This window comes from Dysidea avara, chromosome 7, assembly GCF_963678975.1.
Source record: "Dysidea avara chromosome 7, odDysAvar1.4, whole genome shotgun sequence".
In the NCBI taxonomy this organism is placed as follows: Eukaryota; Metazoa; Porifera; class Demospongiae; order Dictyoceratida; family Dysideidae; genus Dysidea; species Dysidea avara.
The window spans coordinates 14512060-14526624 of record NC_089278.1 but is presented as its reverse complement, the minus strand read 5'-3'; the positions used below and the strand labels follow the sequence as shown (position 1 = coordinate 14526624).

The following is a 14565-nucleotide window of genomic DNA, read 5'->3' as shown; positions in this document are numbered from 1 at the left end:
ACATTATGAATATTCTATTAGAATAGTTTCAACTGCTGCAGTTGACTGCTCTATTAGAGTATCTCGATCTTTTACTAAGAATAAACGGAGAATTTAGGAATAGAATACTAAAATTTACGGACTTTCAGGAAATTTAAGGATTTAAAGATTCGTCAGTTCAGCCTTAGAGATGTAGAATCCAAGATTTAAGGATTTGAATCCTGCTTAATGCTAGATTCCATACGTGTCGGACCCCTCGTACTGAGCATACTAATTGATTGATGAACAATAATCGTACTATACAGAAGTTCAGGACAGAACTGCCAGTGCATGCATTCAAAAAAAATCATGTGCAAAACCATATGGCAAAACCGATCCGGCAGCTTAGACATTTTTAGTGGTTTTGCCATTTACTGCCATGCTGGGAAAATGATTTGACATTTAAATGGGCCATTATAATACTAGTTCCAATCATTAAACAACTGAATAGCTAGCCATGCAAGTTTTATTAGAGCCTACTGAGAAATCACGTGACACTGATAATCCCGCGCCGCGCCAATTTTTTTTTTGGGCCCACTTCTGACTTAGAAAATTTTTCTCGTTTGGTGAACTTACCGTTTTTGTTTGTTTTACGTAAAGTCACATTACTCAGGGGGTTGGTGAATCTCGGGGACAAAACCCTCGAATCAACCCAGCTGGGTTCCTCGGGGTTCTTCTTCTCAAGGAGCGAATTATACAGGCAGCTAGTCTTACTACAGTAGGTGAAGATTTCCTTTGCCATCTTACAAACACACGAGATGACTGAAACAGATTCCCCATGGGCTCAACGGAACTTGCTGGGAGTGGAGGAAATGAAGGCTATAAGAACATGAAATAGTGAACACTGAATATATGTATGATAGTGTAAACTGCAATTGTTGGTTAGTTGGATTTCCTGAGACTACATGAGTAGCCATCTTCATTTGATATGCCAGTATGTCAGTCATTCAGTGTCCAGTTTAGCACAGTTTCGTGACCCCACAAAAAGCACAGCTAAGTTTGCATCATTTACTCAGGTGAATTGGCAGGGAAGTACTCATTTTTGTGGGCCCACTTCTGAGTTAGAAAATTTTTACATTTTGTGAATTTACCGTTTTTGTTTGTTTTACGGAGGTCACATTGTGCAGGCATAGATTATATATCCCCACCTAAGGAATATATAATCTATGGCTTGGCATTTTCTAATCCTTTTAGTGTGCACATGCAGTACTAGTTTCAGTAGTAGGTGTTCTAGAAGCAGTTCCGTTGGGAGCTATAACATATACCATTATTCTATTGTAATCCAATACTATAGTGCTGCTGTGGTGAAGCTTTATGTTTAGGCCAAGAGTTGTAAGACCACTTCAATATAGTGACCTTGTCAAGTATATAGGTTCTAAACACAACTGAGATGTACTTCATGACCTCATTTATAACACCACCTCAATATACAGTAGTGACCGTGTCAAGTATATAGGTCCCAATTGGTTGGTCCGTTGTTGGTACATGAAAACTCATGTACTGTATTAATGACCACTCCTATGATATGTTTATTGTGGGAGCTAGTAGTGCTATTTGGGAAGGCTATGATAAAAGAATTTTTGTGGGTGTTTTCAACTATACTATAAGCTAACAAAGCCATTGTCTAGCAAATCATTTTATGCCGCATATCGATACTGTTGCAACTGCTATGACAAATCGCATGGTACAAAATAAAGGTGATATGTGGGAACCGTTAATTACTTGTGTATTATCTTGTGAGGTCATGTGATGTTGTCACAGGTGTTGACTGTGGTATTCATAATGAGATGAATTGTGCGGCATTATCACCAGATGACAACTTCAGGGACACTGGTATGATAAGTTGTGTCATTTTTTCACACAATCGTTTGTGCCACTCCGTTGTTAGGCATGGTTAACATTACTGTGGACACCTCAACTAGTCCAACACGAAATGTAGCTACCCTGATTTATGTGACATGTTGCCATAGTGATGGCTGTTACAACACAAGGTTTGCATGACAACAGCATACTACTGTATCACATTTCCGCCATCATAACAGGCCTACCAAATAAGCATAATTGAAACCTTACTACAGAGCTCAGTGGGAGTGGTAGCACGGACCATAAAGGTGGGTGTGGTGATGTGTTGTTACCATCTTGGTGTGTGTTGTGAGAGCCATGTACTTCTCCAGCCTCAGAATGGCTGTGTTGCCAAGGGGATAAGGGAAGCATTTATTGACTATAACAAAGTGTCCACCCACACGATCAAAGCTGCTGCAGGATAGGTGAGCACCAACCACATTCACACAACTATTATTGTTTCTATGGCTACACAAAGGAGCATCACACAAACTACAATTGTGATGTTTCCGTCTTAAAGTGTTCCTACTTCATCAGTGAAGAAAACTAATGACGCCATGGCAACCCGGTGGCATGTACAAGTGAGCAGATGCTACAGTATGTAACGAGTCTTGTCCATTTATCTGTCTGTCATCACAGGACTAACCTTGACTACTGACATTCAGGAAACACACTTCACAAGTCTTAGTTATATACATATACTATCTATGAGAACACTCACCAGATAAGATCCTCAAGTGGATAGTAAGGGTATTTGTATTAATACACCGTCATCAATACCTCTATAGGCATCATTAGAAAGTACTGGTTCCAGTACAAAAAGATTGCTGTTGTGTATTTTTGCTTATTTGCAAAAAGTACATCGTCTGACTGTGGGGTATGTTCTTGTAATGCAACTGTGTGGCGGTCATTATATTTTGACAATGTTCATTAAGTGTGATAACATACAACATGTATGTGGCTTTTACATATGCATATCTAGTATGACATAGCTGTACCTGTTCTCATGACACCTAGTTGTCACTGCTAATGTGTGCATGCCATTGCTGTTACAAAATTTAATTTCACAGATTGGCAGTTCTCCATGCAAATTTCCACATTCAAAATTTACAGTTTACTCGAAGTGGCATTCCCATTAAACTACCACACAGTCACTTTATAATGAATCCGAAGAACAAATTGTTAGAGAAAGGGCCTATATACGTATATACTACCATATCAGATTGGTTTGTTAATCGGCTTGATAATGATGATTAATGGTGCACCCTCCTTGCTATCTAAGCCAAAATTTTCTATTTACTATCACTTGTTTCCAACAGAGAATTGAAGTTCCCAGCTATGAAATTCTGTTACAGACTGGTGGAATAATGAACTTAAGGTGACTGATATGTTCATAAGGATGATGACGGATAGTGAACCTTTATGTATCTTGTACAGGACAGATTATTTAATCCCAATGATGACATGCACAAGTAATCCAGGTGTTTGTGTTGCATGTTTCATTTCTTACAATATAATATTATGTATTGTACACTGACTCAAATTTAAATATTGTGTTAAATAATGATCTGAGGTGTTTCTTGAATGTCAGTAGACTCAGTATAGGTTTGTCCTGTGATGGATGGAAAGACAGACAGTTAAATGGACATGACTGGTTACATACTGTAGCATCTGCTCACTTGTACATGCCACCAATGCCATGGTGTCATTAGTTTTCTTCACTGATGAAGTAGAACTCTGTAGTTTGTGTGATGATGCTCCTTTGTGTAACCATGGCAACAATAATAGTTGTGTGAATGTGGTTGGTGCTCACCTATCCTGCAGCAGCTTTGATCATGTGGGTGGACACTTTGTTATAGTCAATAAATGCTTCCCTTATCCCCTTGGCAACACAGCCATTCTGAGGCTGGAGAAGTACATGGCTCTCTCAACACACATCAAGATGGTAACAACACATCACCAAACCCACCTTTATGGTCCGTGCTACCACTCCCACTGAGCTCTGTAGTAAGGTTTCAATTATGCTTATTTGGTAGGCCTGTTATGATGGCGGAAATGTGATACAGTAGTATGCTGTTGTCATGCAAACCTTGTGTTGCAACAGCCATCACTATGGCAACATGTCACATAAATCAGGGTAGCTACATTTCGTGTTGGACTAGTTGAGGTGTCCACAGTAATGTTAACCATGCCTAACAACGGAGTGGCACAAATGATTGTGTGAAAAAACGACACAACTTATCATACCAGTGTCCCTGAAGTTGTCATCTGGTGATAGTGCCGTACAATTCATCTCATTATGAAATACCACAGTCAACACCTGTGACAACATCACATGACCTCACAAGCGGTTCCCACATATCACCTTTATTTTCAGTTGCAACAGTATCGATATGCGGCATAAAACGATTCGCTAGACAATGGCTTTGTTAGCTTATAGTATAGTTGAAAACACCCACAAAAAATTCTTTTATCATAGCCTTCCCAAATAGCACTACTAGCTGCCACAATAAACATATCATAGGAGTGGTCATTAATACAGTACATGAGTTTTCATGTACCAACAACGGACCAACCAATTGGGACCTATATACTTGACACGGTCACTACTGTATATTGAGGTGGTGTTATAAATGAGGTCATGAAGTACATCTCAGTTGTGTTTAGAACCTATATACTTGACAAGGTCACTATATTGAAGTGGTCTTACAACTCTTGGCCTAAACATAAAGCTTCACCACAGCAGCACTATAGTATTGGATTACAATAGAATAATGGTATATGTTATAGCTCCCAACGGAACTGCTTCTAGAACACCTACTACTGAAACTAGTACTGCATGTGCACACTAAAAGGATTAGAAAATGCCAAGCCATAGATTATATATTCCTTAGGTGGGGAATATATAATCTATGCCTGCACAATGTGACCTCCGTAAAACAAACAAAAACGGTAAATTCACAAAATGTAAATGACTGACATACTGGCATATCAAATGAAGATGGCTACTCATGTAGTCTCAGGAAATCCAACTAACCAACAATTGCAGTTTACACTATCATACATATATTCAGTGTTCACTATTTCATGTTCTTATAGCCTTCATTTCCTCCACTCCCAGCAAGTTCCGTTGAGCCCATGGGGAATCTGTTTCAGTCATCTCGTGTGTTTGTAAGATGGCAAAGGAAATCTTCACCTACTGTAGTAAGACTAGCTGCCTGTATAATTCGCTCCTTGACTTCGCCACATCACTTGAGAAGAAGAACCCCGAGGAACCCAGCTGGGTTGATTCGAGGGTTTTGTCCCCGAGATTCACCAACCCCCTGAGTAATGTGACTTTACGTAAAACAAACAAAAACGGTAAGTTCACCAAACGAGAAAAATTTTCTAAGTCAGAAGTGGGCCCAAAAAAAAAATTGGCCCGCGCCGCTCAGCCCTTCAGACGTGTTGCGTGTTGCACCTTCTTACGTTCTTAGCCAAACTTCAACCTATAGAAGCCTTTTTCCACGAAGAGGTTTGTGTCATGAAGGTGATTCAGATTCAAGGAGCTAGTTTTTGGGAGGCAATAGAAGCAGTAAAGCAAACCGAAAAAGATATCGTTGCGTACTTCTATGGTGATCGGAAGGAAAATGGAGAAAGCTGGTGTCCAGACTGCGTAAATGGTACGTATATTACATGTCACAAAGTATGGAAATTTACAGGCATGGATGTGACTCTAATCTCCATTTAACGCGCACTATGAGTTAGATGGCTTATCCATACTCGTGAATACAATTTGTGTCTTATCGAATTCATTATACCAATAGTTTAATTGACTATTAGCATACACAATACTGATAAGTCTCACACGGTCAGATTGCTATCTCGTTTTGTGATGTTGGTCAGTGAGGTGGGGTCTGCTGACCTTGTGGTCAGTTTTTTAACTGTAAATGCTAACAGTGTGTTCTCTTTGTATTAATGCTGAAGTTTATGGCAATATGTACAGCTGGCTATATATGTGCAAGGTTAACAAGTTGATGTTGTGCTACTTCTAAAAACCCAGGTGCCATGCAGCTAGCTAACTCATCTGGAATTTAACCAATAGGTTTTTGATTGTGCAATAATACATAATTAATTTATTGTAATTCTTGGATTTCATAATTCATGAATTTTTTTTGTAATTCTTCAATTACATTGCTATGCATTGCTAAGGAAGCGTTTGTTACTCAAATCACTTTTAACAACATATTACGCACAGAAGTATTTTCTAAACTGTTTTATAGTTTGACTATTGTTTTTTCCCACAAATTCTCTTGACAAAGCCTCAGAGCTGCTCTTCATTTTCTTTCGTGTACGTAGGGGATAAGCCCCCTTCCCAACTCAAAGGAATAGGCTATTCCTAGTAGCCTACAAGGCCAGCACTGTTGTTTCTCAATTGTTAAATGCCTGTAAAACCCAAAGGGAAGGTAATTCACAAAGTCTGAGGAGAGTTGCCACACCCGTATTTCAGACCGTCAAAAAGAAACCACCTCAGAGCAAAGTTTACCTGTGCGGAAGTTTAGTACAGCCTTCATTTTGCTTTTATTTCTCACGTAAAAGCTGCTTTTACCATTTAACGATTTTGCTCACGTGGGTGCGTACAGACAAACATAGATAGGTACACACACACACACACACACACACACACACACACACACACACACACACACACACACACACACACACACACACACACACACACACACACACACACACACACACTTTTATGAAAACAATTTCAGTAAACCAGGCACGCGCCCACAACCGGCCTTTGGCTGGCTGTGGGCGCACACCTGGTTTTAAAAAAATGGAATGCAGCCAAAATAGCCTCCAGCATAAATTTCTACGATTGCTAACTCTGCAATAGCAAGACACTAACAATCCCATAAATTGTATATCTGGGTACTATGGCTACGTGACAAAGATAAATAGGGTTTTAGTAAATCTCTGTTCACTCCCAGCACATCAAATCACAAATTTTGCAGAAATTTGGATCTCCTACATATCCATTGTACAGTATGTGACTAACCAATGAAATCAAATCCACCAAATTTGGTGTGAATGTGCCAACTTCAGTAAGCAATGAGGGGTGACACGAAACAAGTGCATCTCTTAATGCGTTGTTACAAGCTCATTCTTGTACTGTATATCTTGTTAATCTGTCATCTCATTTGTACCAAATGCTGCATCCTGTGATAAAAATTTCCTTCAAACCATGTGCATGTACCTCTTTCCAAAAGATGGTTTTGGGAAATGATGTTATAAGGTAGATAGGTTTAGTTGTCTGAGGCAACTTCATCATGGCAACAGGACATGTCTATCATGGCAAGCTATTGGTTTTAGCTGATTTTGTCTTGCTATGTTGGATCTTATCCACCCACCATCATGTCATTGTAATGCCACTGCACCACGATAGCTTATAATATGAATTATCAGTACATATTTAGACAAACAGTATGTTGGTGTGGTGTATTCTTCAACTGAATGACTAGGTACCATTACAATGGTTGCGTTCTACCATGATTTAAATTTTTTAGTCAGGCTTTTATATGAAGAATTATGGTGCACCTGTTTACGGAATACTCTATTAGAACAGTCACCTTTATTGTCCAGATATAGACTTTCTACTGTACCAACAACTTGCTAATAATCTTAATACAATGCTATACTGTGAGTATATAACCATGAAATGGTTAGGTGCATAACAGCCAATTTCAACCAAAATAAATGTTTTGGAAATTTTTGACCCTCGTTTCTTGCATAGTGACTACACCCAGTTAATGTGACTGAAATGATATCACTCACAATTTTCAGCAGTTGGTAGTGTTTATTATGATTGAATTGCATGCAGTATCTTCCTTAGTCTATTGTAGGCTGTTGCAGTATTACACAGTGCACACCTGTGTATCTATGTTAATATGATCCAACTATTGGATGAGAACATCTGACTAATAGGGCTGAAATAAATACTGCAACTATTTGAGTACTTGTTACTTGAATAGTAAAATCGATACGCGAATACTCGTTAACATCATGTGACCCAGCTCATGTGATGTAACTCTACTACTCAAATGCTAAGAATCCATGATCGTTTCAACCCTACCAACTAGTATGTTTGATGTTGCCTTGTAGAACTCATCAATATTGACTGAGAGGTGTTTAGTTGTGGAGTGAATGTGAGCTTGAATCTTCACATGGATGAGGACCTGACATATGGATGTGTAAACTAACTACTTGCCTTGGTGCTGCATACACCTTGCCTATGTTGACAAACTTTCTACGAGCCTCTCTGTTCCCTTGGGTTTGATACAGTTGATATTTCAGTGAGAGTGTGTAGTAGGCTGAGGTTGGGTGGCCTTACAGGATAGGTGTCCTACATCTTGTTCCATTTTGTATTGCTATATATTGCCCACCCAAGTATGAACTATGCTGATTTTCACTGAGGTTTTCCACATTTTGGGCACCTATGGTAAAGACTTTATTCTTTTGTTGAATCCATGGAACAGACAGGCCTCCCTGGGATGCAGTAGCACCGCTGGTTCAATAGCTGTGAATCAGGTTTTCAAATGGTGTGCTTTTTCTTTATGAACTCTGACTGTTCTATTAGAGTGTTTTAGTTGGTGTATGTTCTATTAGGGTAATCATCAGAGGGTATACATTACTCATCACAGTTAATGTATCTAATTACTATTGTGTATGGATGTGCTGCTGTAGCCGAGGCTGTGGTTACTGACATTTCTAAGGGGAAGGAAGCTGGAGTGTTGCTAATGATTGCTGTGGGAGACAGAGACACGTATGTATACCCTGGTAAAGACTTGTTATCACTGTGTTATGTAGGTGGAAGGACTCTGCCAACGCTTTCCGAGTCAACGAAACCACTAAACTCACTTGTATACCAACTTTAGTTAACTGGACTACAGTAAGATATGATACTACCGTTTCATAATTTTGACATCATTGTTATTTCAGGGGCAGCGTCTTTTGGAAGAGGAGTGTGCCAAGAAGGAATTAGTGCAGAGTTTATTTGGTGTGTAGATACTTAGAAGTTTTTGACAGTGTATTATTTGTTGACTTTATATTTGATTATTTTATTATTTGTCCTGCACAATGATTAGTTTACTGAGCATACTAATTGTTTGCTGGTGATACATTGTTGTTTAAGTAAATACTGTTGTTAGTTAAATAGTAGGCTGTTAGGGTAGGCTGCCTTGAGAGTATTAGCCTTACAATCTTGTCATGTCTTATGCATTGTTTGTTATTCTATGGTCACAGAGATGGACTTGGATCAGATACCCGGAGGATTTCTGAGATGGTTTGATGACCTCAAGAATGGGTTTGCCAAGCTGACCACAGAGCAGAAGTTACAAATTCTGTTTCTCATGCACAACAAGTCTTCCCCTGAGGTACTCACCACTGTCAATCATAAACTGAAGAATGTCACAACTAAAGATTTCCTGAGATTGCTCCCTTCTAAAGCTGTTAACAAGATTTTGCACCTCATGGATTACCGATCACTGGTGTGTTGTGCTGGAGTTAGCCGCAAGTGGCGGTCTCTTGTCACCGAAAATGATATGCTATGGACACAGGTGTTAACACAGTATTTTAAGAGGTCACCAAAAGAATTATTTATACAAGAGCTTCCACCTTACCAGTTGTTTTTAAGCGTCATGAGAAAGTTTCATCTTTTCAAAAACAGGCAGACAAAGCTCTTATTTCCATCCATTGCAGAGTTCAATCCAGAACGGCCAGAGTTGTCTAGTGCTAAGAACATACAGTCAACAGCAAGTGGTTCGCTAGTGATGTCATACTCAGTGAAACAGTCACAAGATTTCTTCCGCAAGTACAACATGTCATTAGCTGGACAATTGTCAGCTACTCTCAGTACAGACTACACAACTGATTTTGTTGTAACAGATTCGTTTCTGTTCTCAAGTTCCATATCTGGCAACTGGCGTTGTTTTTCTTGGGAAAGTGGTGAAGAGATTTTCAAAATAAATACCAAAGAACATGGCATCAGCAAGCAGTGGTTTTCTTCTTACGGTAGAGCCTGTGACAGTTGTCCAACACTAGCAATATTTGACACACACAAAATCACTACACCTCCTGATGGAGACAGTTACTGTATAATTATGATGGTCACTACTTCCATAGACGCAGAGCTTGGACTACAGCACTCGGTGAAACCTGGCAAATTTGTTTGTCATGCTAATCCTGGCAGTAACACTCTGATTAATAGTGCTGTGATTGGCGGTGGTGATCATTCATCTGCTCCTTCCTCCTGCACTAAACACCATGTGGTGTTACAACTGCAACAAGACTTTCAGTTGTTCATATATGAGGTTGACACTCAAACAACTTCAGCAGTTGAACTTGATCCTAAACTGCTATGTTGTTTAAAGCCTACCACATGTCCTGATGTACTCCCATACATCTTTGACTGCTACAAATTCTGCCTCTCCCCAGATAAGAAATTGATAGGATTTACTTGTGGCTCCGAGTTCTACTGGTGGAGTATGGATGATGGAGTCTGCAGACACCTTACAATTTCAGGTGGCTATAACAATCTCATGTTAGTTGGGATAGGAGACATGTTCTCACTGATGATCGAAGTGAAGATGTTGATGTCACTACAACCCATCTTGGTAGGGACTGGTACTGGTGAAGTTGTCAAAGTGTTTCCTGCATTGGAGCCAGCCAGTGCTAGCAGCCAGCAACGATTGTATAACTTCATTACTACTCCACTTCAGCGCTCGTGGCTTAGTGGTTTATTAGACTATGATACCCCAGTGGACCGTGTCATTCCATTATTTGCTGCATTATATGATGGAGGAAATTCTTTTGCCATTTGGAATCTTGTGCCTTAGCCTTCTACTTGCATTTGCATTGGTAGACTTGACTAACTTGATAGTGTTTATGGTTGTAGTGTTATTTTATACATTAACATGAATATAGCAACAGACTATAAGATTAGTGTTATTGATGTATCCCTTTTCACTTAGTCTGTATGAAATTTGATAATAGCTTTTTTAAACGAAAAGTTTGTGATACTTATTATGATAGGTAGAAAACAAAAAGGTAATGTGCCTAGATAGCATAATTGTTCACTGGCAGTCTCATGCTCAGCTGGGCCTGGCTGTTTGTGGGCACAAGTACTACTTCTCTTGGCTCTGATCTACAAATTTAATATAAATCATAATCTTTGTCCTACATGTGGTAGTTAGGTGTGAAGTGTGTAGCTACAAGTGTATTTGTAGCTCTACATTTTGTGCATCCATGAGGTTGACACCACCATGTTTAACTAGAACAAGGCGTCACTGACTACTCCACTACTACAGAAAGTAGTCACCCATCGTAACTTGATATTAGCCTAGGTGTCAAGCCCCCATGTGATATCAGGTATTGAAATACAACCACATTCCAATTTTGTTGTTGTGTACCCTTCAAAGTAGCTAGAAAAACAAACCATCTTTTGATGTAGGTCTTCGAGAGTGGATCTATGAATTTTGAGTACGTAAACTTTCACCATAAAAATTAAACTACTTGTTAAATTAATATTAAGTCCCATCACATGTAGCTATGTCAATTAAATGTTATGTACAAGATAATATTATATCAACCATGGAAAAAATATTGCATACATTACTTGTGATTGTGTACACCATGGTATGAATACGGGAGTTAACAGTTCATGACCTGTGTAATATGGATGTAGCTTGGTGTTTGTGACAAAATGAAGGAGCTAGCTAGCTCACTAAATCATTGAGTAGTCTCTACATTAGCTGTCCTTTCTGATCTACGACATCTCTAGTATTGAGAATTTTCATAGCTCGATTAGTAAATGTGCAGCTAGCTGTACATCAGGACAATGATACAGTGTTGACACAAAGTCATACACAGCCTATAGCACCCTCTATATCTGTGGTAATAAAGATTGTGGAGGGTGTATTAGTAAATTTGAAAATGGATTTCAGAGGCTGACATCCTTGTAAATAATACTGTAGTGTGTTATAGTTGCCAGGTCAAATGAGGGAATTTCTAACAAAAAAGCTTAAGGTATGCATGTTTAAAAGTCAACTACCACCCAAAACATGTTGCCATATTGTGACCAGCACCACTGAGTCATGAAGCCAACTTATTTCTATGGGCTGTATTGTTCTTATGTTCACACAGGTACAAATCAACCTAATAATCACCTGGGCTTGGTCTGTGCTGGTTCAAAACACACTACCACTAGTTCAGTTGCCACACACCAACTGATGATTTTTTTAAACTGTGCTGGAAGCCATATTGTAATGAACATGACGAAGTCATACAATTACCTGCTAATTTCTTTGAATGTCATTGAACTGTGACAAATCAGAGCATATAAATAGTTGACACCTCAGTCTAGTCTTCAGTCTGTTTAGTGTGCTAGTGTTGTGTTGAGCTTGAGTTGGTGGAGATGAGTAGCTAGATAACATGAGGGGACTAGTTCTTGCTTGTATTGTTGGAAGTGTGTTGTGCCAGAGAACACACCAGGGAGTGACTTGGGACCAAGACCAGGTGAAGTCCATTCCACAAGTGTTTACAACAGAGACAGACAGAGACTTTATTGAGAGGGCACACAAGCTAAGAATTGTGGCAATCACTGAAGGTTGCAGTGACTATGAGAAGAGAATGATAATATTAGAAGATGGTACTAAGGTATGTTGCAAGCATAGAGTAAACTACCAGCAATTACAATCAGAACTATATTCCTTTCATCTCTCAAGACTGTTAAATATCTACAATGTGCCCCCAGCTATAATAGTCAAGGTAGATTATGGCAGTGCCCAGTGGAGGGCTGTAGTGCAGGATGCCAATAAGGCAGGGCTAAGGCATGGAATGGTAGTTGTGTTCACAGAGTATTTGGAAAATCTCTTACCAACTTATATACCACCTCAACTGCAAATCAAAAATGAAGTCCTGCTGCCAACAAACATATCACTAAAGTATTTACCAGAAAGAACAATTCACCAGTTGATACAATGGACCAATCTAATAGTGTTCGACTACATCACAGCTAACTCTGATAGAGTAATGAACGCACTATCTAATCTTCAGTGGAATCCCAGAGTGATTAAATTACCAGTACACAACTTATATGAAACCTCTCAAGGGACTATAGTCTTTATTGACAATGAATCTGGCTTCTGGCTGGGCTACAAGCTGGCTTCTGAGAGTGAAAACCATCAACATCTTCAGAAATCTTACATTACTAAAATTTGCATTGTTGATGGAACTGTATTACATGCCATTGAACAGTTGCTGGATCTTGGTGGAGAAGTGCTACACAAGAGACTAGTAGAACATGATCCCACTTCTTGTAGGTATATCCCCATGATTAGAGACAGTATTGTTGATGAATTGGAAAATCGGCTAACGTTTACACTGAACACTATCCACAGCTGCTCCAAGAGCAGTTAAAATATATTGTTACCATTCTACATGTACTTGTATTTACGTCGTACAGGTTGACTGTATAAAAAATCACATAAAAATGATATTCAAAACAGTAACACAACATGTATAACAAAATGGTCAACAAAACAAACATGTATATATTACAATCTACTACATGACATTAAAGCAATGCTATATATCACATGATTGCGCTGATGTATCATGTGAGTTGCATGATCTTAGGTGGTACCCCATACAAGGAGATATGTTAAGAAGTATCTAGTGTTAAGTACATTTCTATCAACCTGGTCCAGGAAATATAAAATGTACAACAGGCCCGGCTATAACAACAAATTACAATTATAAATAAACTCACTTTGCATCGTATTACGCTATCTGCTTATGTAGTTCCACTAAGTCAATACATCACCCCACACACACATACAAGTACACAACAATAGTAGTGACATCCAATGTGGTAGTGTCAACACATCTTAGACAGTATAACAGTCAGTTAGCATGAAATTAGTAAAGTACTAATAAGTTAGTGTATTAGTGATACACTAGCTGCTGCATGCACCATCAATCGACCATTAACAGTACAATTGGTCTACACAAGAGAAACAAGCGATCACTCTGGTGATCACTGATGCATACAGCCGGTAGTCAAAGTGACCATTAAGGAAGGTCATTATACAAGCCATACAAAAATGGTACACTGATCACAAGGTAAAAATTGCTTATACTTTAGTAACTTATACTTATTGATTAAAAGTTGCCACCCAGTAACACCCACAAGTGTGTGGAGTAACACAATAAGGCGGTCACAAAACATTTTCACTATTCATAAAAAGGAAAACCCAAATGTGTTCAATAATCCAATCACAATGCTTGTACACTTTGTTTACTAAGAGTACAAATGTTTTCATGACTTGTGGCTTCAGTGGTACAACAGATACTATTATTCCACAGTGTTGTAAGGTGTGGTCGATAACAAAACTGACTGACCACAGTAATCCAATAGTAGTAATGTATATTAGGACCATGGACACATGAATATCTTGATAGGCTAGTGATAAATACCTTCAAGGTGTCATGTTGATATACATGGCCATGGTCTAACATGTGATCTAACCTATTGCCAGGATACCTAGTAATCACATAATTATATAGCACCATAAATGAAACAGAGGCCCTTCCCAACACAGTTTAGCACTTCACCAAGTAAGGTACTACAATACTATCAACAGCATCAACACATTAAAT

General features: G+C 38.9%; 2 protein-coding genes and 2 long non-coding RNA genes across 6 annotated transcripts; 3 read left to right on the top strand and 1 right to left on the bottom strand.

Annotated features, from left to right (window-relative positions):
• The first annotated feature begins 528 nt into the window (after positions 1–528).
• LOC136260316 (uncharacterized) lies at positions 529–3427 on the top strand. 2 transcript variants are annotated; one of them, XR_010703490.1, is made up of 10 exons: positions 529–899; positions 1780–1851; positions 1907–2009; positions 2061–2129; positions 2193–2285; positions 2339–2441; positions 2500–2604; positions 2649–2737; positions 3180–3238; positions 3298–3427. It is a non-coding gene; the product is annotated as an uncharacterized lncRNA (long non-coding RNA). The 2 variants fall into 2 exon arrangements; XR_010703489.1 differs by having other exon boundaries at positions 529–1034.
• LOC136260317 (uncharacterized) lies at positions 3345–5283 on the bottom strand. Of its 2 annotated transcripts, none has more exons than XR_010703491.1 (7): positions 4845–5283; positions 4108–4180; positions 3950–4052; positions 3830–3898; positions 3674–3766; positions 3540–3620; positions 3345–3472 (listed from the first exon to the last, which is right to left on the bottom strand). It is a non-coding gene; the product is annotated as an uncharacterized lncRNA (long non-coding RNA). The 2 variants fall into 2 exon arrangements; XR_010703492.1 differs by having other exon boundaries at positions 4898–5283.
• Positions 5237–10915, top strand: LOC136260315 (uncharacterized). The gene is made up of 5 exons (XM_066054006.1): positions 5237–5522; positions 8593–8671; positions 8716–8797; positions 8848–8905; positions 9151–10915. Exons 1-5 carry the CDS (start codon positions 5384–5386, stop codon positions 10740–10742), a joined length of 1950 nt encoding a protein of 649 aa, XP_065910078.1. The 5' UTR covers positions 5237–5383; the 3' UTR covers positions 10743–10915.
• Positions 10916–12259: 1344 nt separating this feature from the next.
• LOC136260209 (four-jointed box protein 1-like) lies at positions 12260–13420 on the top strand. The gene has a single exon (XM_066053849.1). The coding sequence runs from the start codon at positions 12337–12339 to the stop codon at positions 13321–13323; it is 987 nt and encodes a 328-aa protein (XP_065909921.1). The 5' UTR covers positions 12260–12336; the 3' UTR covers positions 13324–13420.
• The last annotated feature ends 1145 nt before the right edge of the window (positions 13421–14565 follow it).